The 26,936-nt window shown below is 37.1% G+C and overlaps 1 protein-coding gene and 1 pseudogene across 1 annotated transcript; both read right to left on the minus strand.

Annotated features, from left to right (window-relative positions):
• Positions 1-521: 521 nt before the first annotated feature.
• ssuh2.1 (ssu-2 homolog, tandem duplicate 1) lies at positions 522-26,147 on the minus strand. Its single transcript, XM_055160939.1, has 12 exons — positions 26,048-26,147; positions 13,269-13,361; positions 13,103-13,184; positions 8,069-8,198; positions 7,917-7,977; positions 7,078-7,202; positions 6,440-6,502; positions 6,178-6,257; positions 2,757-2,849; positions 2,554-2,659; positions 1,971-2,078; positions 522-1,589 (listed from the first exon to the last, which is right to left on the minus strand). Exons 1-12 carry the CDS (start codon positions 26,070-26,072, stop codon positions 1,455-1,457), a joined length of 1,101 nt encoding a protein of 366 aa, XP_055016914.1. The 5' UTR covers positions 26,073-26,147; the 3' UTR covers positions 522-1,454.
• Positions 19,404-19,521, minus strand: LOC129411154 (5S ribosomal RNA; annotated as a pseudogene).
• Positions 26,148-26,936: the final 789 nt, after the last annotated feature.

Consider the following 26,936-nt stretch of genomic DNA (forward strand, 5'->3'; position numbering starts at 1 on the left):
TACGTTTACCTCTGTGAAAATCCTTGTGTCCATCTCTTCATTGGGGGAAAGGTAGAAAAGGTTCCAGGTTTTTCCCATGGATCTATGGTTTTGCGCGCCAAAGTCATGATGTTGGTTTTATCACAGCTCCCTCTTGTGGAGAACTCTATAAAGCACATGTTTGATTGAGGCAGGGTTTGTGTGTTAAACGTGTGAATGAAGCAAAACACAACTCCAGGTATGTTTGTGATGAGGAAAATTTATAACATAGATCAGAAAATAGCGTAATATAGTCCACTTTTTTAGTTTTCAGCAATGAATATTTTTAAAAATCACCAAAATTCACTTAGTGACAAATTATTATGTATTTTGTATATTTCCCATTGGCTTAAAGTCCAAAGGGTTGCTGGTTTAAACCTAAAGTGCATAGGCCTATTAATCTTGTGTCTCTAGGCAAGACACTTAGTGTTATTTATCTCTTTTTGTAAAAGATAGACACAGGATAAGTCTTATAGAAAAACAGACAGCCATAACATTATGAATGTGCTTGAGTAGTTTAATATGAAGTACATAGTATTTGAGTAGTTGTACAATGAACCTGGACCCTAATATACTGTTGAAATGATAGAGGTATTTAGATAAAACATAAAACATTATAGCCTTTTAAAAAAATGCATATATCTAGCTTAAAAATGATACACAAACATTTTACAAAAGTGCACTTCGAAAAATAAATGATTACAAAATTGTTAGCATAGAGAAATCTGATAAAAACTGTAGTAAAACATTAGAATACTGAAATGTTTGATTATTTATATATATATATATATATATATATATATGTGTGTGTGTGTGTGTGTATGTATATATATATGTACACATTGTCCATAAGTTTTAAAGATACCTTACACACAATATTGCATTAATTGTTGCATCACTCGACACCAGTCTGAAGAAGGTAGCTACATTGGTTTTGAAAAGAAGTGATTTGTAAAAAAAAAAAAAGAAAAAGGTCACTGGCTACATTTTACATATAAATTCACCTTTCTGGACACCAAAAGGCAATTGCAATATTACAATCACGTTATACTTAAGATACATATATATTTACTATTTCATTTCATAGTAGTAATAGTGGTTGTTGTGGTTGTAGTAGATAGTGGTCCATGACTGGAATAGTGGTAATCTTGTAAGAACTGTTACCAAGGTTTGAAAAGTTGTGTGATGTGATCATTCATACCTACTTGTAGTTAAAATTAAATTCTATTTTGTATGAAAACAGAAAGAGAATTACATTTTGCTACTTCAACATATTCAAGGCACCAGTGGCCATAGAGGTCAAATCTACACAATGAACAACAGATAATAAGTATGTTCATATAGGAGTGTTTTCAATGTTTGGAAAGTTAAAACATTGCATAAAGTTTATTCCTAGTCTTTCTATATAAGGATAATGTAATATTAGAGTATATTTGTTATAAAATAGTACATGCAGAGGGGTATTTGGCAGCGTGGACTTGGTTTTCCACTCCGTAAATGAAGAAATCAAAGTCTTTGCCGTTGTAGGTGTAGTGAGCGTGAGTGAGAGGCACCATCTCGATCGTCTGACGCTGAAACAGACAAAAACTTAAAAATGTAAGAATTTATTTTTAAAAATCTTGTTTGAAATAAAGTACCTGCAGTGAAATAAATTGATTTACATGTTTACAATTACATAATCAAGTTATATTGTGTTATAAGGTGATGTACTAGCTGTGCTAAACAAAAGCCAGTATCAGATAAAGCAATCACTGGATATTAAAGGTCCTGTATTACGCAAAAATAACTCTTGTGAGCTTTTAGTATAAACATGTGTGAATGAAACAAAACACAACTCCAAGTATGTTTATGATGAGGGGACAACATTACAAATTAGATCAGAAAATAGTTTAATATGGGCTCTTTAATGTTTTCCAGGACACAGAAAAGATTAGTCTTGTCTGAGTCTGTACCTGTTGGAGGATGCGGCTGGTTGTGCTGAAGCGGTTAAAATGTTCGGTTATCAGTTTTCTGGAGACTTCACAAATTTCCTGATCAGGGAAGCCTTGGATCGGATAAACCTGGAAAAACAAATGACTGTTAATTACATTAATTTTGATTCATTTTTCATTGTTCATGTAACCTAAAAGTACATTTAAGACAAGACACTACAAAACTGGTCCCCCTGCATGTAAGATTTCACGTGGTAACAACAAAATTGTCCACTCTGCACCAAAAGATGTTTTCATATTTAATTTAATCAACTTTTATCCATAGAATTACAGTATATGGGACATTATAACTTCAAAGTTTACACTTTCAGAGAAGGATCATCCCTTAAAGTAGTGCCTATACACAGCAAACTTTACAGTCTTGCACTTAACAATTTTACAAAACATACAGAATGATTTTTGGTATCTAATTCCAAGTCAGAATTATTAGTTAAGTTTTTGTTTTTTTTTAAACACATGATGAAAAATGTTTTTTGGGACTAAACTACAGGAGAACTTTCAAATTAATATCTCTAAATTGATTATAAATACAAAATGTCTTTACCAGTGCACTCTCATCCACAAAGAAAGGGTCTCCAGTCACTTTCTCAAACTTCTTGTCCGGAAATTCAGGTTGACGGTCGGGAATAAAGTTATCTATGTTGTTTTTCCTGCTCATAGACAAATAATTATTACATTTGACTTTACTTACATTCATGTGACAAACTTAACATGCAAACTAAACTGTATGATAATATTGGACTGTACCATGTGATCGTGAGTTCAATGAAGTGCATCAGGTTCTGTTTGCCATGACAAACTGAGCAGGTTTTGTAGCCGTGACCATGACACGAGATGCACCTGCAAAGAAAACCCAGAAATTATGGCACATACCAGACCAGGGCTGAAGAGTATGTATATTACATTTGTAAATAATATACAGTCTCAACATTTTTATGTTATCAGTGTTGGGAAGTGACTGAATACATGAACCGAGAATATGTATTCTGAATATCAATGTTGAGTAACTGTATTTTGGTACAGTTACTTTTTCATTTGGTGGTATTCAGAATAGTTACTTTTCTAAATCAAAAGAATACATGGCAGTAGGGCTGTCGGGATAACCACCGCAAAAATGAATCACCGCGGTACTAAGAGGTCCACCGCATGTTGGGCCACTGCGATCACCGCACGTGACCAAAGTGACCTGACCCAGACTCCTGCACGGGTCCATTTTTGGAGACCCACATCCGCCCGCACCCATGTGCTCAGGGTTCTCTCTCTCTTAAGTCCACGGGTACCTGACCTGGTGCAGGACTCTGACCCGAGCTGCCACAGCGAGAGCTGGAGAGATGCAGCGGCATTTGTTCAAAAGCCAAATGTTACTTCTCCCACACACTACAGTCCCTGACAAAAGTCTTGTCGCTTATCCATTTTGTAGAAACAAAAGCTTATAACCTGACTTTAAATTAATCGATTGGTTTTAGAAATGTCTCATATGAAAGCTAAAACCCTCCCAAATTATGCTCAATAAACTAAAATAAATTTGCTTCACTGAAGAAAGATTGATCATTTAATGAACACAGAAAGGTCAGATTTTGGCAAGACAAAAGTCTGTCGCCTTGTCATATGATGCACCCAATCCTAGATTACAGCCTCACCTGTGATCAGTTACTGATCAGTCAATTAGTGGGTGTGTATAAAAAGAACCCCAGCACACCAGACCTTCACATCAACTGCAACTTGACCTCTGACAACATGCCTAAGATCCACCCTGAGACCAAAGCGTTAATTATCAAGAGGCTGAAGACCAGATCCACTGCTGAGGTGGTGACACCTTCAATGTGTCTCAGCGTCAAGTACAAAGAATAAGAAAAAGATCTGAAATGACTGGAGATGTTTTTGACAAGCCCAGGTCCGGCAGACGCCGCAAGACAACTGCTCAGGAGGACCGTTTGTTGATTTGAAAATCCAAGGCCAGCCCCTTTTCCACTGCAGCAGAGCTCCACCAGGCCTGGTCACCTCAAGTCCCTGTGTCAACCAGAACAGTTTGTAGAATTCTGTCTCGAAATGGCCTCCATGGTCGAATCAGTGCACAGAAACCAGCACCAAACAAAAGGCAATTAAAAAAACCATGTGGCATTTGCCAAGGCCCACAGCCTGCTAAAAAGGATGGACACTGGAAAAGTGGCAGAAGGTGGATTTCTCAGATGAATCCTCGGTTGAATTACATCACAGCCACCGCAAATATTGCAGGAGACCTACTGGAGCCTGCATGGATCCAAGATTCACCCAGAAAACAGTTAAGTTTGGTGGCGGAAAAATCATGGTCTGGGGTTCCATCCAGCATGGGAGTGTGCAAGACATTTGCAGGGTGGAAGGCAATATCAATAGCCTAAAATATCAAGAAGTATTAGCTCCTCTTACATTCCCAACCATAAAAGGGGTCAAATTTTGCAGCAGAATTGTGCTCCATCGCATACTTCTATCTCGACATCAGAGTTTCTCAAGGCGAAGAAGATCAAGGTGCTCCAGGACTGGCCAGCCCAGTCACCAGACATGAACATCATGGAGCATGTCTGGGGTAGAATGAAAGAGGAAGGATGGAAGACAAAACCAAAGAATCTTGATGAACTCTGGGAGGCATGTAAGACGCTTTCTTTGCTATTCCTGATGACTTCATCAACAAATTGTATGAATCATTGTCGAACCGCATGGATGCAGTCCTTCAAGCTCATGGAAGTCATACAAGATATTAAATATGGATCTCACAGCACCACTACTTAATTCACTGACGTTATGCAACATATTTTTGTATTTGAAGTAAATTATTTGTTCAATTTTCTGTAGGCGACAAAACTTTTGTCTTGCCAAAATCTGACCTTTCTGTGTTCATTAAATGATCAATCTTTCTTCAGTGAAGCAAATTTATTTTAGTATATTGAGCATAATTTGGGAGGGTTTTAGCTTTCATATGAGACATTGCTAAAACCAATCGATTAATTTAAAGTCAGGTTATAAGCTTTTGTTTCTACAAAATGGATAAGCGACAAGACTTTTGTCAGGGACTGTATATCCACGTGACAACCAAGGTAAATGTGCATCTGCGCAACAAGCTCATCATCGAAGAGAGTTTTCAGTGCCGCTGGAAATATTGTAACAAAGGGGGATGGGGGGTGCGGTGCCACACCGCCATGTTGAGCTGCTATACTGCAGGAGAAATTCCTTAACCGTGACAGCCCTACATGGAGGTACTTGATCAAACAATTTAGATGTCAAATAAATAAATGCATAAAACGGTGAAACAAACAAAGCTGTTTTTAATTCTACATTTTGTCTTTACACTACAATTTAAGTGCAATGTATGAAAGTATTTAGAATACAGTATCCTGATTGTATCAGTATACAGTACAAAACACATTTTAATGCAGGTATTCAATATTCTGTGACTAAATACATTTTCAAAGTATTCCATATTATATACTAGTATAAAGTGCCCACTGGTGTTGTTTTGCCTTCAAATATTTTTACTCAGTTAGACAAGAAATTTCATCTCATGATTGTGGCATTTCTCATTGTTTGTGCCCAGTCACAAAACAGTAATTATCCCACATGTTATTTAATGTGTAAATGAAGAAAACCTCTGCTCCACAGTCTCTGCAAACACAGGGACAGGTTTAGAGCAGATCTGAACTGACCACAGCTGATATAATTTCATTATGTTGTTATGGAAAGTGCAGCTGCTCGGACGCATGAGCTACTTATGTAAGACAGACACAGACAGACACACAGATACACAGACAGACGAGGTGGGTGAAGTTAGTTCCCTAAAGACAAGACAACAGTATGCACTGGTAGAGTCACTGTTGCCACACTACAGCTACGTCGAGCACTGGGTTCATCACAAAATGTCAATGTATTTGATATTTGCACTTATTAATGTGAAATGTTTATCCTAAAAAAAGTTGTCTAGGTTTGCAAAACATATTTTCCATTGTATAATATTTACTTCTGCACATTCTGCAGGCTACACATCCCTAGAATCTGGTTCAATAATAAAAGCGCTGACTCTGGACTAAACCAAGACCAACTGAGTTTTGAGTAAAAATGTACCGGTATGTACTTTATAGCAAAATAGCAAATTATAAAATTTTATCAGATAGACCTGTTCTATGTGGATGTGCATTACCTTTTGCGTCCTCGACCTCCGCAAGAAGAACAGCGCTTATTTCTGGACCGACCGTGACCGTGGCAAAAAGTGCAGCGTTTCTGACCAAAACAAAAAGGAAAATAATAAACAGAATATCTTTAGTATAACCTAATCTTGATTGACTGTTGCCTAGTAACACATGTACATCACAAAAATGTGGTATGCAAACAAAAAAGTTCAACAAAAAATGACATACGTGAAGTACACCGTTTATTTTTCAAAAGCTCTGACAGAAACCAACCATGCCTCGCCCAAAGCATTGTCCACAGCGAGTCCTTCCACATCCATGGCACGTATGGCAGGTCTGAAAGAGGAATTATCAATCAATTAATCAAACTTTATTTATAGAGCCCTTTACAGCACACAAGGTGACCAAAGTGCAATGAAATAAACAAATTGTGCAAAGTGTCACTGCATTACTTAGTGTTGAGATAGACAGATAGACAGATTGCCTGATGGTGAAGGTATGAAGGAGTTATGGGAGAAGTGGGGAGCGATATGAGTGGCCTCTCTCACCACTGAGCAACAGAGGGGTTTGAACAGTTTTTTTTACTGTCAACCAGGATGTGAGACTGAAGATGACAATGGATGCAATGCCAAAAAAATAAATAAAAATTAATAACCAGGAACTCAAAGGATCAGTGGGCATCAGCAATAAAGGACATCTCTCTAAAGGAAAACATAACTCATATACTGAGATTGCAAGAGACACAAATTAAGAAAAAAAATGGGGATAATGGACATTAATAGTAGATATGCAAAAGTAGAATGTTCAAGTGTCATCCAGGCTTTTGTTTTGCTCCCTTTGCTTTTGTTTTTTATTGTTAAGTTTGAAAAATTGACAAACAAAGTGACAAGAAACACTGCAGACAGTAGTACCTTCACAAAAGAGGAGTGAGGCACGCGGACCTTGGCGACCAGGTCAGTAAACCTCTGAGGTAGAGCCACAGGGATGTCCCAGGGAGGAGGACTCACACCATACTGAGGCCCATCCACTGGCTGTCCTGTCAGCAAAGATTAAAACTTAAAAAAAATAGCAAAAAGAACTGTGATCTGCATGTATACCCTTTTGTTTCAGAATGCTAAAGTCTATTAAAAGGTCCTATATTACACAAAATTGATTCTTAGGTGTTTGAGTTGCCTTGTATTATTAGTGTGCCTACATCTCCAAAGCTCAAAATTCTCTGTTCCACCTTGATGTCATGAAACTATAGTTTTTAAGTCAACAGCTACCATTTCCCTTTTACTCAAAAGAGATTGGCAAGTCCAGAGTTGAAATTATCCAAATGATTCATGATGAATGTGAGCATGTATGGAGTTCAAAAACACAGTGGAGCACTTCCTGTATTAATAATAGTAATATAATAATATGAGCTCTTTAAGCATTTTTCAACCTGCTCAGCACCCATGAAAGCGTATATAAAACAAAATGATTTGAATTCAGCTCTTTAATTAGGCTAAAAGTGGTTAAATAGTGAGTTTAGTTTAGAAATCTTAACAATAAAATGATCAGTGAAGGTGTATAGACCTTAAACACAAAAACAAGAGCTTCTAGATTATCCACAAAATGTATTTCAATTTCCATTTTGAGGGAGATAGCCAAAAGGAGTAACTCAAATATGCACAAACAAAACACAAACCCAGGTAGGTTTTTGAAAATGAACTAAAGTTGGGAAAACAATCCAACAATGAACTCTATACAGAAAGTAGACGTTTACCACTATACGCCTCAAATTTCCAGGCACTGGTTCTGGTCTCTGTGTAGGTCTCCAGTCTGTACTACAAGAGAAGACAAAAAACGTATCATTTATACAGTACATTTTAGTTAATGTAATTTATCTCATCTTTATTATAATGAATGTTCATATACCCTGTAAACAGTGAAGGCTTTGAGATCTTTAAAGGTGAGGTTGCGGGCTGGTTTGGCGCTGTATCTCCATTTGGATTCAGCAAACTTCACTAAAGCTTCTCTGGCCACGTCTTCAGACACTGTGGGTACCCTATGGACACCACATAAAGATAAAGATGAAACATTTAGACCAGAACATCAGCCTTAATCAGTCAGCCTTAAATCTCCAGCACAGGTTGATATTTATACACATAAAGCTACTCAAATACTGCTCAAAACATGACTGCACTACTCCCCTGAAGGTTTGTGGTAAAAAAGGACTGTAGGAGCGTTTCCTATAATTTTATATTAAATCGGTCCTACATATTGGCCCAGAAATATCAGCAGAGCTTATCTTCCATTGGTTGTTCTGGATTTACTGTGGCGGCATATGGAACAAACCAAAGCTGCACATTGAATTATTGCCAAAATATTTTATAATGCCAATAGAATATCTAAAAATTAAATCCAACCATTTTCTATTTTCTTATCCGGGACTGGGTCACAGGGGCAGCACACCCCGGACATTTCATCCAGCTCCTCTGGGGGACCCCGAGGTGTACCCAGGCCAGCAGAGAGACATAATCCATCCAGCGTGGCCTGGGTCTTTCCCACGGCCTCCTTTTGGTGGGACCATAGACTGTATAAAAGAAGTGGACTAAGTGAGTGTGACGTCACCCACAGAGTTCAGCGCCGCTCAAATGAGGCTCGCAATGCTAACAGTTAGAGGAGCGAATCTGGAGCCAGGCTCTATATTATGAATAGGATTATTCTGAAGGACAAAATAGCAAAAATAAAATTCAGGATCATGTAGAGCGGGTTAATACAAACATTTTAAGACCAAAATGATGAGGCTCACTGCTGCAGTTACAGAGAGAGGAGCGACAAGATCCTAATGTAAGTCAACTAGAGCCAGGGGCAGAAGGAGCCCGAAGAGCCTCCAGGTGAACTTCATATTTGGCACGTGGCGGCTATTACATTAGCCAAGTCCGTCCATATATACGGTCTATGGGTGGGACATGCCCAGAACACCCAAGGGAGGCACCCAGGAGGCATTCAGAACTCCTCTCGATGTGGAGGAGCAGCAGCTTTTCTCCAAGCTCCTCCTGTGTGACTGAGCTAAAAATTAAATGTACAGCGAAATAAGGTCCTCTGACAAATAACTGCACTAGAAGTAGACTAAGGGAGTGTGACGTCACCCACAGTGTCCAACTCCAGTCAAATTAATCTAAAATAAAGCTCACTGAGGCTAGCAGTTACAGGGGCAAATTTCATATTGGGACAGTACGGAACTGACACACAGACAAATGACTCCGTAGATAAATACTGATGTGGAGCCATATATTAGGACATTTATCTGTCTGTAAATTGGATTAAATGAACAGAATGTAGAGAGTCTAAGCTTTATAACGAGGTATAACATGCCCACGTGAAATATCGGCCCCTATCAGCAAGCATATCGGCCGATAGCCGATATGCCTAAAGTTGCCCATATCAGCCGATAATATCGGCCAACCGATATATCGGTTGGGCTCTAGTGTATATACACACAATTATTAATGTATTTATTCTAGCAGTTTTTTGCTTGTTTTTTCCTCCAAAATATGTGAAAAGCATGCATTCTTACAGTGGGTGCGGTTGCCTCTCCACAAATCTGACCTGTTATTTGACCCAGCCTTTGTAATTCCTATTATAAGTTGTGCACTTCTTAAACAACACAGAATACACAATACATTGACTTCAGTTGGCTTTATTTGCCTTACCGGACACTGGGCACACAGGATAGAAATGAACCTTTCCTGAACAGCTTTAGAATGATCTTACACTGTATCAGAACAAATATAAGAGCACAGAGACTCGTAGGCGCCCATGGACTACGATGGCGCCTACGTGGATGATATAAGACCAAACGGTAATATAAAAAAATGTACTACAATTTTAAGTTGAAAATCGCATTCTATTGTCTAAATAAAGTGCGTTTTTATTTTCATTGTGGTATCAGAATCAGTATTGAATATCAAGTCTATCGAAATTGTGTTGGTTTGGGTGCTAACCATGTAGTATAGATCTGTAAAAACATGTTCAGAAACACATGTGATCTTGTATTACTTTATCAGTTCATTTGTATTTGAGTCTTTTTGTAAACTTCTCCTGGACGCAGGTAAAATGTGAAAAGAAAAAGCTGTTGTAATACCTATTATAAGCTATTCTAAGTACAAATGACATAGAATACACAACACATTGACTTCATTTGGCTTTACTCTCCTTACAGGACATTGCGCACACAGGACAGAAATGAACCTTTCCTGAACAGCTTTAGAATGAGCTGGCTCTGTATCAGAACAAGTATAAGAGGTAGGGTTGGACGGTAATACGGTATTACAGTATCCTGCAGTATCAAAAAGTAGCAGCAGTATCAGTTTCATTACCATCATTAAAAAAATCTGCACTGCATAAGAACCTAAAATAATAATATAATTTATATATTATAATTAGAGCCCGACCGATATGGATTTTGTTGTGGCCGATATGAAACGGATATAATGGGAGTTGGAGCTGCCGATAGCCGATATATTCGCCGATATATTTAGTGATGAAAAAATTCACTGTAAATCTTGAATTGTTTAAAAAACTTAGGTTTGGCTCTAGTGGATTCTAAATTGGGTTTATTTAGGCAACATTTATTGTTGTTCTGACTCTTTACATCATATTTACAGACAGTAGATTGGCCTAATGGCATTTTTGCATCACATTCTAGCTACTAGTGATGGGTATTCCAGTTTTTTTTTTTTAAAACCGGCTCTTTTGGCTCGGCTCACTAAAGCAGCTGGCTCTTTCGGCTCCCAAGCGACTCTTGAGATTGTTTTGTTGCAAGCAGGACTAAACCAGAACTGAACCAGGACTGAAAAAGGACTAAACCAGGACTAAAACAGATTTAAACCATGTGTGAAACAGGACTAAATCAGAACTTAACCAGGTCTGAGTGTCAGGACTAGGTTTCTATCTCTCTCCTTCACTCGAGCCAAAGATTAGTCCTGGTTTATTCATTTTATGCTGAACTGCAGCCAAATATGCACTTTTATTTATTTTTTTATCCTATGCACAAGCAGATTTCTGAAAGTTTCGTTTTCAGCCGCTGCTGCTGTCAAACTACTACGGGTCTACATGCGGCATGAAGAGAAAAAGTGAGAAAAAGAGAAAACACGGCTCCCAATGAGAAACATACTCCCGTTGTTCGCTCTAAGAGCCGCTTCGATCGCGACCGACCCATCACTACTAGCTAGTAAATAAACTACCGCTATTAGCCTTTAGCCGTCCGCACAGCGGTAATTAATTATATGCATAAATGTGGATCATTCACACGTCTATTCACAGCTCATTTACATATCAATGCAGGTTCAGTAACAAATATACGGCCAATATAGTCACTTTACAATAGGCCAATAGAAAACAGCCTGTTTATGTGCGGGAGCTACAGCAGCTAACCGCTAACAAAACCTAAACTAGCTTCAAAGTCGATGTATTTCCAACACTCACCGCTCACACAGGCTCCTCCTCACATCACAAGTCTGCACTGATAAATGTCCTTTTAATCCAGACTCAAACCGATTGTCCGTAAAAAGAATATAAACTCAGTGTTGCGCACCGCTGCAGGTGTAAACAAGAACACGTGAGTGAAGTGACGTCACTCTGGGGGTGTGTTCAGGGACAGTACGGACACAGACACAGACAAATTAAACCGCAGATAAATACTGATGCGGAGCCACATATGAGGACATTTATCTGTGTGTAAATTGGATTAAATGAACATAATGTAGAGAGTCTAAGCTTTATAACGAGGTATAACATGCCCACGTGAAATATCGGCCCATATCAGCGAGCATATCGGCCAGCCGATATATCGGTCGGGCTCTAATTATAATTTTATAATTCATTCAATACCTAAATTTGTTTGCTCAGCACAAATTAATGTGTGGTTGTATTTTCAATGTAATGCCATCATGATTTAAAACTAATAGTGTCTATCATGTTTCTTTTAAATGCATGGGGAGATGACGTTCGATTAGTTTCATTAAGGGAGACCAAGACAAGATGGCAAGTCTGGCTGCAAATGAGTTGGTCCCAAAAAAAAAACAAAAAAAAAAAAACACTAGTATTTTTGCAATTTGGCAGCATTTTGGCTTCAGGCGCACATTTGTTTACGTTTTACAGAAACAAAACTTAAAACCACATGCTCATTTGAATAAACTATAAAGCGCTGATAAAAACAGCTCTTTCCTTGTGCGCTGATGCGGTTCAGCTTCTGTCAGACTAAAGGACACGACTCAGTGGAATATGAGTGATCTCTCTGTGACAGAAGATGTGCGACTGATGGTGAGTCTGTTCTGTGCATGTATCATGTTGGAGATGGTTCATGTGAAAAATTTCAGAGATTATAAGTCTGCAGGTCATATGCGTAGACCATATAGCGGTGTGGCTTCATAGTTTACCAAAGTCGTACTAAAACATTTGGTAATATGGTAATACTGTATACCCCGATAAAATCCTGAGAAGGTTTAACGGTATCAAAATTTGGATACTGTCCAACCTATAAGAGCACATAGACTAGTATGGACCTCTATGTAACCTACTTGGACAATATAAGATCAAATGGTAATATAAAAAGAAAGTACTACAATTTTAAGATGAAAATCACATTCTATTGTCTAAATAAAGAGTGTTTTTATTATCATTGTGGTATCAGAATCAGTATTGAGTATCAAGTCTATTCCTTGCTATAGAAATTGGATTGGTTTGGCTGCTAAACGTGTAGTATAGATCTGTAAAAACATGCTCAAAAACACATATAATCGCGTATTAATTTGTCTGTTTGTTCTTTTGCATTTGTGTATTTTCGTTGATTCAGTTAAAATGTGAACTTTGAAGAGAAACAGATGTTGTAATACCCATTATAAGTAACATAAAATAACACAGAATACACAATACATAGACTTCACGTGGCTTTATTTTCCTTACCGGACATTGGGCACCAGTGTATTTCGGTCTTGCTCGGGCTGAGGGTTATAGGCAGGAGGCGGAGGGTACAGAGGGTTGTCATCTGATAAACAGAATGAAGGATTATATTCAGCATGAAAATGTGAAAGCTGGAATAGAGCATAGAGAATATGAATGAGTATAATACCTCCTTTGTAACCCTGGTATCCATGAATGACATCCAGCCAGCCAGGAGGGGGCGCTGACGGTCCCTCTTCAGGTATGTTGGGATCAAAGGCACCTGGGAAACATCAGATTTCAAGGTTGTTTTATTTGTTTAATTTGAATTTCACAGTGTTTTCTATTATAATAAGATATACTAGGAACTTTCTTTGATAGGAATTGAAACAGATGACATAAATTATTATCACACATGAGCAAATCTTACCGTACAACAGTTTTATTTCTGTATCAGAGGGAGGAACAACTAGGGCACTTGTCAGCTCCAGGCTATTCACAAATAAGCAACGCATTCATGAGCCATTAGTTCCAAATATTTAGTACTGGAAAATGTGGTGAAGTAATTATGATTTATGAGAGAGAAATACACACCGTGAAATTTCAAAACTTGAGCTGCAGACATGCCAGAATACTAGGGGCTACAAGATTAATCTCAATCAATTTGAAAAAGCATTCTGAATGAACAGGTTGTCAAAAGTATCGAAAATCTGATATTTTGACACTAAAACTAATATCAAATTTAAAGTATTGATACTAAAAAAGTCACATTCACAGGACAGAAATTAATCTTTCCTAAATAGCTTTAGAACAATCTTGAGCTGTATCAGAACAGTACTGTATTTTTTGGACTATAAGTCACACTTTTTTCATGGTTTGGGTGGTCCTGCAACTTATACTCCGGTGCAACTTATATATTAAAATTTTCACTCTGACAGCCACAAGAGGGGGCTCTAGGCTTGTGTGCCAGTTTCTGCTGCTCCTATTCTGTTCGACTGTCACTTCGTCCTTTAATGTGTAGGTTTCCTGCAGAAGGAGCTGTTGTCTTGCTGCAAATAGTGAAATCTGCAGCCGAAAACGGTAATTGAGCAGCAGAAAGAAAGTTTGAACTTGGCGAGAAACTTGTGAGGAACTGGCAGAAAGTGGGGATGGAGAACACTGCTTCACGGCAACCAGGAGGACGTGCCATGCAACTTTCCTGGAAGTCACTGGAAGGATCAACAAAGTCTGGACTTCAGTGACACCGAAACCATCCTGTCGGGATTCAGAAAGGCCAGAATAATTCTAACTGGAACTGATGCTGAGTCTGAAGACAGCTACACAGAAGGGGAAGCGGCGGTCACAGAGTTGCTCAGAAGTGACACCAAGAATTCAATGGATTTAGTGATATGGAGTGAGATGGAGAGTTCATGTTGTTAACTATACTATAGTTATCTGAATAAATGGTCATATGTGACGTTACCAGCCCATTGTTCTCTATTCTATTGTTATTACTGTAACTTGCCTTTCAAAATGATGTTGGTTCCTGGTCTCTGATTTTATAAAATAAATTTCCCCCAAAAAGTGCGACTTATATATGTTTTTTCTTCTCTTTTCATTTTTTTGGCTGGTGCGACTTATACTCCGGAGCAACTTATAGTGCGAAAAATATGGTACAAGTTTTGTGTTGAATTTTGTTCAATAGAAACTTTATTTTTGTTCTACCTGTTTTTATTTGCATATTTTGTTTCCTCAAACTATGAACAGGTTAAACAACCCCCTCAGCCTTTTCAGCCGGTCTCAAACAAAACAATGAAATGTAGTGGAGTAGAAAGTACAGACACCTGCTTTCAAATGTAGTGATGTAAACGCAAAAAGTATCCACTGTAAAAATCTGCTTAAGTAAAGTACAAATATCTAAAATGTATACTTAAGTACAGTTGTTTACTACTTTTACTTTGTTTTGGGATAATCCTACTTTAGTATCATTGTGTCAATCACATAAATGTGTTTCAGTATTATCGTTTATCTTTGATATTTACTTCAGAAATATATGGTACTTCAAAATGTGTTATCATGACAAGCCTAAATACAGTGATTATGAAGGTATCCTAAATGTAATATTTTGGGATTTACTCACTTCTCCACACAGGGCATATTTTTTGAATCCCAAACACAGTTAACCATTATTTGCTGCTCTTTAAAGTGTGTCAAACATCAGAATCAGAAAGAGCGAGTTAAATGTATTTTTTGTTTGGTGACTTGTACTGAAGAGATTTGCCATTAAAGCCTCAATGTGTAACTTTTTATCCCCCCGAGAAAGCTAAATTAAAAACATGTTCGTTGGTTTTTCTATGATGTTTTTGTTGCACTGAAATTGAAATAATAATATGCAACTCGCGGAAGTGGAAAGTCAACTGCATGATTCCATGAAAAAAGAAATGTAAAGCCATACTGAGGAACATTCTCCATGAAGATAGGTAAGTCTTATTCTATAATGTAAAAACCAGGCCACATACGAGTCAGGTTTGTGGAGATGCAAGCCTGCTCAGTGTACGGACACATGTTTATCTATGTTTTTCACTGCAATAAAAACCCATAATGAAAAAAATAAATCATGCTTTTATTTTAGTCTATTTCTTGACAAAAAGTTACATATTGCGGCTTTAAATAAAAACCTGCATCCTTATTATGTGTTGGTTTGCGTCTCCCAGAAATCCCCAGAAATTTAGACAGTGTTGCTTTAAGATTTAAAGAGCTTGACAAAGGGCAGAAGAGGTTGGATTATGTCAGAGGCAGGAAGGGAGAACGGGGCATTCTTCAGCTCAAATCAGGAAACGGACCAAAGTCAGGCCCAGAGCGGGGAAAGACTCATCATATAGATCTGTGTGAAGGGGTTATCATATTACAGTTTACATTACAGCTTAAAGACTGAAACTGGGTCAACACTGGCTTCACTCAAACGGACAAAATAAATACTAGATCAGTGACTTGTGTATGTTTTCTAAAGATGCATCAATCCCACTGATCCATTTTTGACGTGGCATGTTGCCCACGTGAGAAAACATACAATACCAGTGAAATTATTAAAAAAAAAAAAAACACTGAATGAGAGGTTGAGTTCAAACTTCTGCCCATTTCTACATTTTAGACATCAAATATATGAAGCAAGATATATGGAATTATTTAGTAAAGAGAAAGGTTAAAAGTTACATTTCTGTACTTAATATTTTTCAACAAAGCAAAAGGTGGCACATTTGTATTTATTTATATATTTATGTATTTATTATTTAGTTTTAGAGACAGGGACATACATTAACCTCGACAGGAGAGAGGCATTGTACCAGGTTGTAGCACGAGAACTGTCCCTGGTGCATGTTTTTTTTTTTAGGTTTGGCAGGTTTTAAGTTTTTTAGGTTTATTTATTTATTTACACAATTTCATACATCTTCCTTTTATATATTTGATGCCTTCTGTATCAAATGTAGAAAGTAGCAAACATAGAAAAAAAAAAAAAACACTGATTAAGAAGGTGAGTCCAAACATTTTAACTGGTAGTGTAGGTTTACTTTCTTTACAAACTAATAAGGATGGGCATGATTAGTCGACTAATCGATAATTGATCATTAAGAATTTCATCGATCACGTTCATTTTTAATCGACAAACTGAATGTTATAGTTTATGAAATGCATAAATAAAATCAACTTTACAACAGCACTCTAGAGCCACATCAGCTCGTTTGAGATTATAATGTGTTTAATGCAGCTTTGACACATTTGTTTACATTTTACAGAAACAAAACTTAAAACCACATGGCTCAGATTAGTAATAGCAATATAAAAACATTAATGATTAATCGAAAATTGATGGTTAATTCTCCCAACTATCGATAAAGAAAATTTTATCGAATGCCCATTCCTACAAACTAAACACTTCATCTGTCTTGGTATAGGCAGCTGAAGCATATTTTCCCAACACCTTTTTGAGTTTGGATTTGTTCTGTTGAAGGTGCACTGTGTAACTTTTCTCGTGAAGGGTCCATCACCTGCTTGTTTCTATAGATACGTCATTGCTCTGCCTGGAATGTTCCACAGTATGCCATTAAACAGCTCTACTTTACATTTATTCAAATACAGTTGGTTTTATAGCTCAAAAATACCTAGAAAAACTAAAAGCATTCTGACTGTGAGTGGGGTTGCCTCTCCACAGATCTGACCTGTAACTTGGTCTGGTTTGTTCTCCATGAAAACAGGAAGGTTTAATACCATACCGTGAAACAGTCCAGAGAAAACAGTAACATTTCCACGGAGGAAAGGATTTGACAGACCTTCCACCAGAAAAGTTTCACAATGCAACTTTAATACTGTGGTGGATGCTTTGGTCTATTGCTCCATGTGTTAAACACGACACGCCTCAGCCCCAAAGAGTTCACATGAATCTGATCAAGAAGTTTCAAAGGTGGTAGTTGTAGTAAAGCTGTCACTACAACACACAAAACCTGGATAAAGTGTTTTTATATCTTAAAAGTGGATTGTGTAACTTTTCAGATTGACAGTCCATCAAATACTTTTCTCCGTGGAGATGTTATCGTTTTGTCTGGAATGTCTCACGGTATGGCATTAAACAGTTCTATATTCATGGAGTCCAAGTCCAGGAACAGACCAAGTTACAGGTCAGATCTGTGGAGAGGCAACCCCACTCACTGTCAAAGTCTCGGTTTTTCTAGGTATCTTTGAGTTATAAAACCATCTGTAATTGAATAAATGTGAGGTAGAGCTGTTTAATGTCACACTGTGGAACATTTCAGGCAGAGCAATGACATCTCCATAGAAACAGGCAGGTGACAAATCCTCCACCAGAAAAGTTACACAATGCACCTTTAACTGTATCTTTTCTAGGGGTGGGACAGCGCATACCACAAGATAGAGTCAACAAGAAGAAGATGAGATTTTTACATAATTCATAATACATAAATAATGTTCACTATTATTTATTTATTTATGTGTTTATTATTATTCTTTATTTTATGTAATAGTGGTCATTGTGGTATCAGTTTTTGGAAATAGAGCTTCAGAAATCGCTAACTCACCATGTCTTTTTTTTTTTTTTTTGTAATTTCAGGGTAATATAATTTCACAAGATAATTTTCCTCATGAGTGCAAAACCCAGAGGCAGTTTCATCTTGTGAGATCTTCTGGCACAAGATCTTGACCCTTCTGCTCGATATCACGCATTTAGACATGTATAGGCATGTGCATTTTTGTGTGTTTTTGTACATTTGGTATGAATCTTCACCAGCAATAACATACACATACACAATTAAAATCATAATGCAAACAAATACATAAAAACATTAAAATAATTCAGAGTGACTTTTAAAAGAGAGTTGGCTCAACGCATGGCAACGACCAGTGGTGGAAAATAACAGTACAAAAATAATATTACAATTTTAGGTATCTGTACTTTACTTTTTACATTTTACAGAGGATACTTTCTACTTTTACTTCACTACATTTGAGAGCATGTATCTGTACTTTCTACTCCACTACATTTTAGGTATGGACTGAAAAGTAAAGTAAGTTTTTATGGTTTGAAACCTGCTGAAATGGCCGAGACTTATTTTTAGCACATTTAATTTGAGATTCTGTCCCAACTTTGAAAAACCAAATACACAAATACACAAAAACAGCGAGAAAGATTAAGAAATCAGCTGAATAACTTAAAATCACCTGTATTATTTACCAAACACTACATCTGATGCTTTTATTGTTCTAAAAAAATCTGCAAAATACTTTTACTTTATACATCTAAAGTACATTTTAAAATGGGTACTTTAATAGTTTCAAGAAGATTCTTTCATGTGAGTAACTGAGTAAACAAAACTGAGTACTTCATCCACCCACAGTCTCCTAGCAACCACTATGACTGACTGACATGCACAAAGCCTAAACACATAAAGAGTGAAATCCAATCCAGTCCACTTTATTTATTTATACTTCATGGACAAAACTGTTTCAAAAGTGCGGCACAAAGCAAATAAAAAATATAATGCACTGCAAAATATTAAATCTAGCCAAGTTAAGATGACTTGAATTAATTAATTACTTATTAATTAATCACTGCATTTATATAGCGCCTTTCAAGACACTCAAAGCCATTTTCATTTCATTATTCATTCACTCAACACTCAGTGGTGGTAAGCTACTACTGTAGCCACAGCTGCCCTGGGACAGACTGACCCTCCGACCACCACCCTCACTCTCACACACACACCACTTTCATACTAGGCAATGTGGGTGAAGTGTCTTGCCTAAGGACACAATGACAGTTTTTGCCACTGGAGCCCCTCTGTGGCACCTGGAATTCCTAGTGGTCTCCCATCCAAGAACTACCCAGGCCCGGCCTTGCTTAGCTTCTGAGATCTGACGGGATCAGGCTTTGACAAGATGGTGTGGCCACAAATTAAGAAAAACTGTATCATGATTTGAGTAAATTTCATTATAATTATAGAACAAGACTTTTTGTTCTTAATATATGAATAATAAATCTGTATAGAAAGAAAAAAATTTTGGCTGTTTGCTGCAGGTGTTCCAATCAGGAGCAGGTAGAGGGTGCGCTTGGATGTAAAAAAATGTTTAAAAAAAAAAATAAAATCACACGAGGGAAAATATAGTTTAAAGGCCTTTATTTAAAAGGCCAAAGCCAACATGTTTCGACCTTAACTGGTCTTCATCACGGCTTAGTTGTAAAAAAAAAAGGTGTGAAAATAAATCTTACTACACTTCAGAAAAACAACTCTTTGCACTTAAAATAACAAACAAAATTGAATCTTGCTTGAATTAAGAAAAACACACTTATTCCATTGGTAGATTTTTAGGTTTTGAAAACTTGCTTAAATGTACTCAAATGTTAGCCTTATTTCAAATTATTCATAATTCAGTCATAATTCAGCTGCTTCCCCACCGAGAAAGTTTGTGGTGCAGAGAGACCTGCAGAGCCACACGGTCCACAGTAAGAGGAGAGGGAAGTGTTCCAAAATGCAGAAACGCTTTTGGTCAGTCATCATTCTCCTATAGAGCCATACGCGTCTGGAACTGCCTCCCACATGAAATTATATCATGTACAAATTATCTAATGTTTACATGCTTGGCCAAACATTGGGTTTTAACCAAACAAACCTGTACACATTAATCCGTCCTGTATCAATGTAGCAAAATTAACTGTAAATATGTAAATAGTGTATGGATGTGATCACTGAGATTCACTCGGACTAGTTTCACTTAATGATTTAACGGATGAATTATTGCATTAATATACAGTACATTGTATTGTCTTGGCAGATACAACATTTATGACATCAACCTGGGACTGAAGGAGGAAATGAGCAATTCTGCTACAACCTGACACAAACATATTGCCTCTTTGTGTAAGTCGATGCTTTTAAGTGCATTGTCCCTGATAAATAAACAAATAAAATAAAACTAACTCTAACTAGACCTTTTTACTTGCTAAGTTGAATCTTTTCAAATTAAGCAAAATGTTCTTAATATGAGTCATTTTAACTTGCCTAGATTTGCTTTTTGTAGTTTGGAAATATAAAATAAAGCTCTGTTTCACTCCACTAGCTTTTATTAAGACAATAAAACTAATATAATCTAAAAATAGGAGCAAAAATACTAATAAATAAATAAATAAAAGACACACAGGATCACAAAACTCGCAGCTCACTGAATGTACCAGATCTGCACAATGGCTTTGGCCCACTCATGTACAGAACTATGCAATGATGATATAAGTGACGCACAATGTAAAATTAACTCAACTAAAAAGCTCTAAGCAAACAAGGGACTATATATATTATATTATATTTGTATATATCAGTTCCATCAACATGACTAAGACCGTAAACAACTGAAGTCCATAGTCCTTCTCTTTTTTACATTGACGCATGACAGGTTTATTTGTATAGCACAATTACCTCATCAAGTATATGGTGTTAAAGTCATAATGCAAACAAATAAAACTACGTACAATTACTTTAAAGTGCATTGTGTAACTTTTCTGGTGGAGGGTGTGTCTCCATGACGCTTTTCTTCATGGAGATGTTAGTTAGTGCTTTGTCTGGAATGTTTCACAGTATGGCATTAAACCTTTCTATCTTCATGGAGACCAAACCAGACCAGGTTACAGGTCAGATCTGTGGAGAGGCGAACCCACTCACAGTCAGAATTTGTTTTTCAAGGAACTTTTGAGCTATAAAACCACCTGTTACTTAATAAATGTAAGGAAGAGCTGTTTAAGGTCATACTGTGGAACATTCGAGGCAGGGCAATGACATATCCATAGAAACAAGCCGGTGAAAGACCTTCAATCAGAAAAGTTACACAGTGCACCTTTAAGAATGATACACAATTATTTAATTTCATGAAGAAGCTGTTGCATCTCTCAATATGACACGGAGCAAATAAACAAATACATTATTATAAATTACGTCAAATAAATCTGATTTTATTGTTGCGAAATGTCTTAAATAAATAAAATAATCATAATAATGTAATAATTTGAACATCTTTTGCTTGAATTGCGTAATATCTTGCCCCGTGCTCGTACTTACAATTATATTTCATATTTATAGGCCTATTGATGATTATAACTGTGAATACAACCCATTGTTTATCTACTATCTGCTGACTTTGATTTATTTTGACCTTCTAAACGTAACAGGCACCACTTATAGCCCCCACAATCTCTCCTTTGAGAATATAAAAATTTGAATTGCCACACATTACACAATTTAACAATAGCCCCTTGATTGAGACCCCAACAGGCAGCGCTCATAGCAACCACTGTTTTCCATTATGTTTGCTTCAGTCCTGCTGTCTGCTGATAAAAATACTACACAGAAACAGATTATGTCACGCGGTACACAATGCATTTGGAGGAGGGATAAAAATATAAGCGAGAAGGTGTTTCCCCAAAAAAGATCTGAACCGAGATGGACCCGAGAATGGCATTCATGAGATCTGGACTCATTATAGGATCAAAATACGAAAACAGGGAGGAGACTAGCGAGGAATGTGCATCTGGGAAAATGTAAAGCAGGAGCTGGAAGAGGTTCGGTAACACTTCAGGTATGTTTGAGATGAGGAAACAACAGAACATGGGGTTTGTTTTGTGTTTTGTTTCATTCACACATGTTTAAACACCTCAAACCTGCATGCTAAGGCTGAATTCTTCTCTCAAACAGAAAACTCTCTGTTCTACCTTGGGTTGTCACGTGGTAATACAGGAAGTGCTCCACTGTGTTTTTAAACTCATACATTGATTATTTCAGACCTGGAATTGCCAATCTCTACTAAACAAAATATAAAAGGTATCTGCTAACTTGAATACTACCACTTCATGACATAAAAAAGTGGAAAAGAGCATTTTAAGCTTTGGAGATTAATAGGGATGTAACAATAACCGAAATATCGCGATATCGTATCATCACAGTTCTCACAATAATATCATGGACCATCACAATATATGGAATTACAAGTCTCTTTGCTTAAATTAAGAGTTATGGTGCAGCAATAGCTAAAAAAAGACAGACGGAACTACATAGACCATGATCCTTTGCTCCATTTCAGTGTAGACTACATGAAGAAATAAGAGTTCTAAGCACTTTTAAGTCTTACCTTTGAATTAAGTCTTGTCAAGGTATTTTAAGAGGAAAAAATAAGTAACAGTTTTGTTATCGTCCACAAAATATTACAATAAATATTGCACAGTGAGATTGGGATATTGTTACATCCATATTGGAGCCTCCCCATCATATCGTGAGCTTTCCCAAGATATCACAATAAATATTGTATCTTGAGGTTCATACTGTGACGATATCGTATCTTGAAACTTGGAAATCATTACGCCACTACTGTGCAGATTAATAATAAAGGATCACTCAAACATGTATGAATGAAACAAAACACAACTCGGGGTATGTTTTTGATGAGGTAAAAACATTATAACATGGCTTAAAGCTCACAAGAGTCCCCTCATCAAAAACATATCAAGAGTTGTAATGTTGATTCATTCTCATGTGTTTCATGAATCCATTACTTCAAAGTTGTCTTCTCTGAGCACTTGAAAAAATACTAATTTCACATACTCACTTTATGCCCGTTTTGTTGCATCACAGATAAAACTCAGGACTTCTCATATAGTTTTTAAAGAAGTTGTAATCTATGACACCTCATTACATCATTATGTTGTAATTTGGGCATTTCTGAGTGTTGCAGTATTCAACAACATAATATAAAAAAAAAAGTCCACTCTCTGCGGTGCCTAATGGGAGCTACAGCACTACAAACATCATCCCAACAAAGAGCAGTGTGTAGCTGTTGGTCCCTCTGATGGATAGCTGCACATCACACTACCAAGCCATGGGTTGTTTTTTCATTCGTACCAAAATGAGTGTGCAATGCTGTAAATTCCTATGCGTATCACAGATTAAGAAAATAAAACTGAATGATGTGGGATTGACAAGCCAGTGCCTGTACAAAGGGCTGTAGTCGACTAAAGAAATTCTTGGTTTTTAATCACTTACTCAACGCTGGGAAAAACTCTCAAAATTAGAATCTTGTGCAAAAATTTGTAACAAGTAAAAAGAAATATAAGTAAAAACACCTACAAGTGGAACGGCAAATTAAACTGTGCAGTAACTCCTAAAACTCTCTCCACAAGAGATTCTGAATCTCAGTGGGACTTGCTGGTTAGATGAAGATTAAAAAAATAAATATCTTCTCTCTTGTAGTGTGCATCAAAATCCTTAAAATTCTTTAAAAAAAAAATGAGTTGATCACTTAGTACATTTAATTACAATCATTTCATGAAGCGCAGTTAACTCGTATTCAAAAACTACCCCAGCACACTAAACCTGGAGTCATCATTTTCACTATGACTGCTTAATAATAATAATAATAATAATAATAATAATAATAATAATAATAATAATAATAATAATAATAATCAGTGTTGGGAGTAATGTATTATAAAAGTAATGTATTACAGTAATGCGTTGATTTTTGCTTTAACGCAGTAATGTAAGGCATTACATGGGGAAAAATTGTAATATTTTACTCGGTACAAATGTGAGTAACGCGCGTTACAATGCTTTTTTAACCTGGATTGAAGTGGTGGGTTTTTCTTCATAGAAATTCGCTAAAATCACCGTGAAATCAGCAGCGGTGAAACGCCGGAGACGCGGCCGGATAGACCTTCAGTTAACCGCGGGTGAAAGGATCAACCCAGAACTCTACGCTGTTTAGACCTGGTTTAGACCTGGGTCACTTCTGGTTTAGACCTGGTTTAGACCTGGGTCACTTCTGGTTTAGACCTGGGTCACTTCTGGTTTAGACCTGGTTTACAGTCGTCCCTCGCTCTAACGCGATTCACTTTTCGCGGTCTCGCTGTTTCGCTGATTTTTAGAATTTTTTTTTTTTTTTGCAATTTTGCATGCCTTTTGTTTTTAGTGTATGAACACGTATTGCGTTCCTCCCGCTGTGTCCTGATCGGCTGAGGGACTCCTGTCTCCTGAACAGTACAGTACAGAATGTGTTCAGCTGCCAAATTTAAATACATGTTCAATCTGTATCAGTGTGATTCTGAAGTGCTGTATGTCTGCAAGTTTTCTCTCCGACAAAATCCACAACGTCGACGAAATGTTCTGCACCGACAAAGTCTCCTGCGCTCACACCCAAAAGACAGAGGACGATGCAAACCATCGCACAGAAAGTTGGACTTCTGGACACGTTGAAAGGAAGGTAGAAGTTACGCGCTGTAGCAGAGTTTTGCACCGGGTCTTGTACCCGCAAATAGTTGCTGAAATCAGGGCCGCGAGCCCCCGCAGTAGGGTCCATAAAGCGCGATCGGGCGACAGCAGCTTTTACCTCCATGAGGTGCGGAGCAGAGCCGCTCCTTTCTCCTGCGGTCAACTTCGAGCCCGTCCTGACAGTGAGTCCTGTTTTAGTCCTAGTTCAGTTCTGGTTTAGTCCTCCTCTTCAGTCCTGGAATCAGTCTGAGGTTAGTCCTGTTATAGTCCTGGTTTAGTCCTGGTTCAGCTCTGGTTTAGTCCCCTGGTTTAGTCCTGGTTCAGTCCATATACGGCTCAAAAGTTCAGCTTTTTCGCAGTTATTTTGGTGAGAGTAACTTAAAGTAATGCAATAGTAATGTAATGCCTTACATTTTAAATGCAGTAATATTGTAATGTAACGAATTACTTTGAAATGACAGTAATAAGTAATAAATAACGCATTACAGTTTTAAAGTAACTTGCCCAACAGTGATAATAATAATACACCTTTAGTCACAGAGCACTTTCAAACACAAGTTTTACGAAAAACTGTACACTCAATAATACAAAACACATAAAAATTGCGGAAGTATATAAAAAGAGACAATGAAGCAGACAAAGATCAGTTACCAGGATAAATAAAGTAGGATCAAACTATTCAATTAATAATAACAGATTATTAATATGTTCTTCTATTCTATTTATTAGTCTGTTTTATACCACTTTCATACAACTGTTGCTTTACACCTTGATTCATTTCAGAACATCAGTAAAAAATATTATTACACAGTCAATAAGAAATAATGTTCAGTAAAATTCATGCATTAAAATTAGTGAGGAGAAATGGGGTCCACGTTCAGGGAAGCCACTTCTGTGAGACTTGATCTATTACATAAACTACAGTCTGACCTCTGCACGTGTACAGTAAGCGCGTGTTTGCGGGAGATTTAGCGGAATGCGATCTACAGTATAGAGAGGTATACAAATCTCAACATAAATGGATTTCTTAGGATTCGGACGGAACTACTGAAGCAAGGAATGCCCTGAAATTCTTATTTAGTTTAGAGATAACAAACTTTCACCCTGGACCTGCACGTGCGTAAAGTGCGTAAAGCTTTTGGATCAAATGTTTTATATTTTAAAAAGTTTCACTCACCGAGATCGTCGTCTTTTTCGTCCATAGCTGAGCCAAGGTGCACTTTTGAGTGAAAATGTAAAACTGTGTGCGGAATCTTCAGTCAATTAATCTTGTAGAAGCACTACGCAAAGGAAAAATTCCGGTTTGCACCTTCAAAATAAAAGGGATATGCGAGTTAATGACCTGTTTAAACTAACTAAAACTAACTTAATAATACCATGGATCTATTGTTAAAATAAATCCGCGAACTTCCTTGTGTTACAATAATAAACATTAAGTTTAAAGCTAAAATTTTCTCCATAACCATGATGTTTTGGTCGAACAAGCACTGTAATGGCCAGCTACATTTGCAATTTGAGAACATAAAATCGGCCTAACTAAATATTTTGATGGCTTTATTCCATACCGATAAGTTTGATTTATTTTCTTATTTATTTATTTATTTTTTAATACTTGTTTATTTATTCAAGTTTTCAAGTTTGTGTAGTAAAGACAAAACAAAAGCAAAATCAAAGCTTGGGACACTGTTCAGATACAACGGGGATATAAAAGGGTAGATCGTGACTCCAGACTCCTTTTTAACTTTTAATTATCCTAAACTCGACGCAAGGAAATTCTCTCCAATTTTACGCATGGATGTATTAAAATCACGACGCATCCTGTGGTGACTCTTTATAACTTGACGTATCGCTCCGTTTTGCCGACGCCCACTCGGGTCTCTGGTGTTTACAACAGGCACACCCTCCCCACAGTGGGATCACGGGCAGTTTGGTTTTCATTAGTTGCACATTCTTCTCAAATTACATGTCCATAATACGCAAACACTTACAGACGACTGTGCCACTTCACTGTACTGAAAATAAGACTGCTGAAATTCTTTAAATTCCAGGATAACACGAATCACATT

The sequence above is a fragment of the Boleophthalmus pectinirostris genome, unplaced genomic scaffold (assembly GCF_026225935.1).
Source record: "Boleophthalmus pectinirostris isolate CB_2022bp ecotype Guang Dong unplaced genomic scaffold, ASM2622593v1 HiC_scaffold_3, whole genome shotgun sequence".
Taxonomy (NCBI): Eukaryota; Metazoa; Chordata; class Actinopteri; order Gobiiformes; family Gobiidae; genus Boleophthalmus; species Boleophthalmus pectinirostris.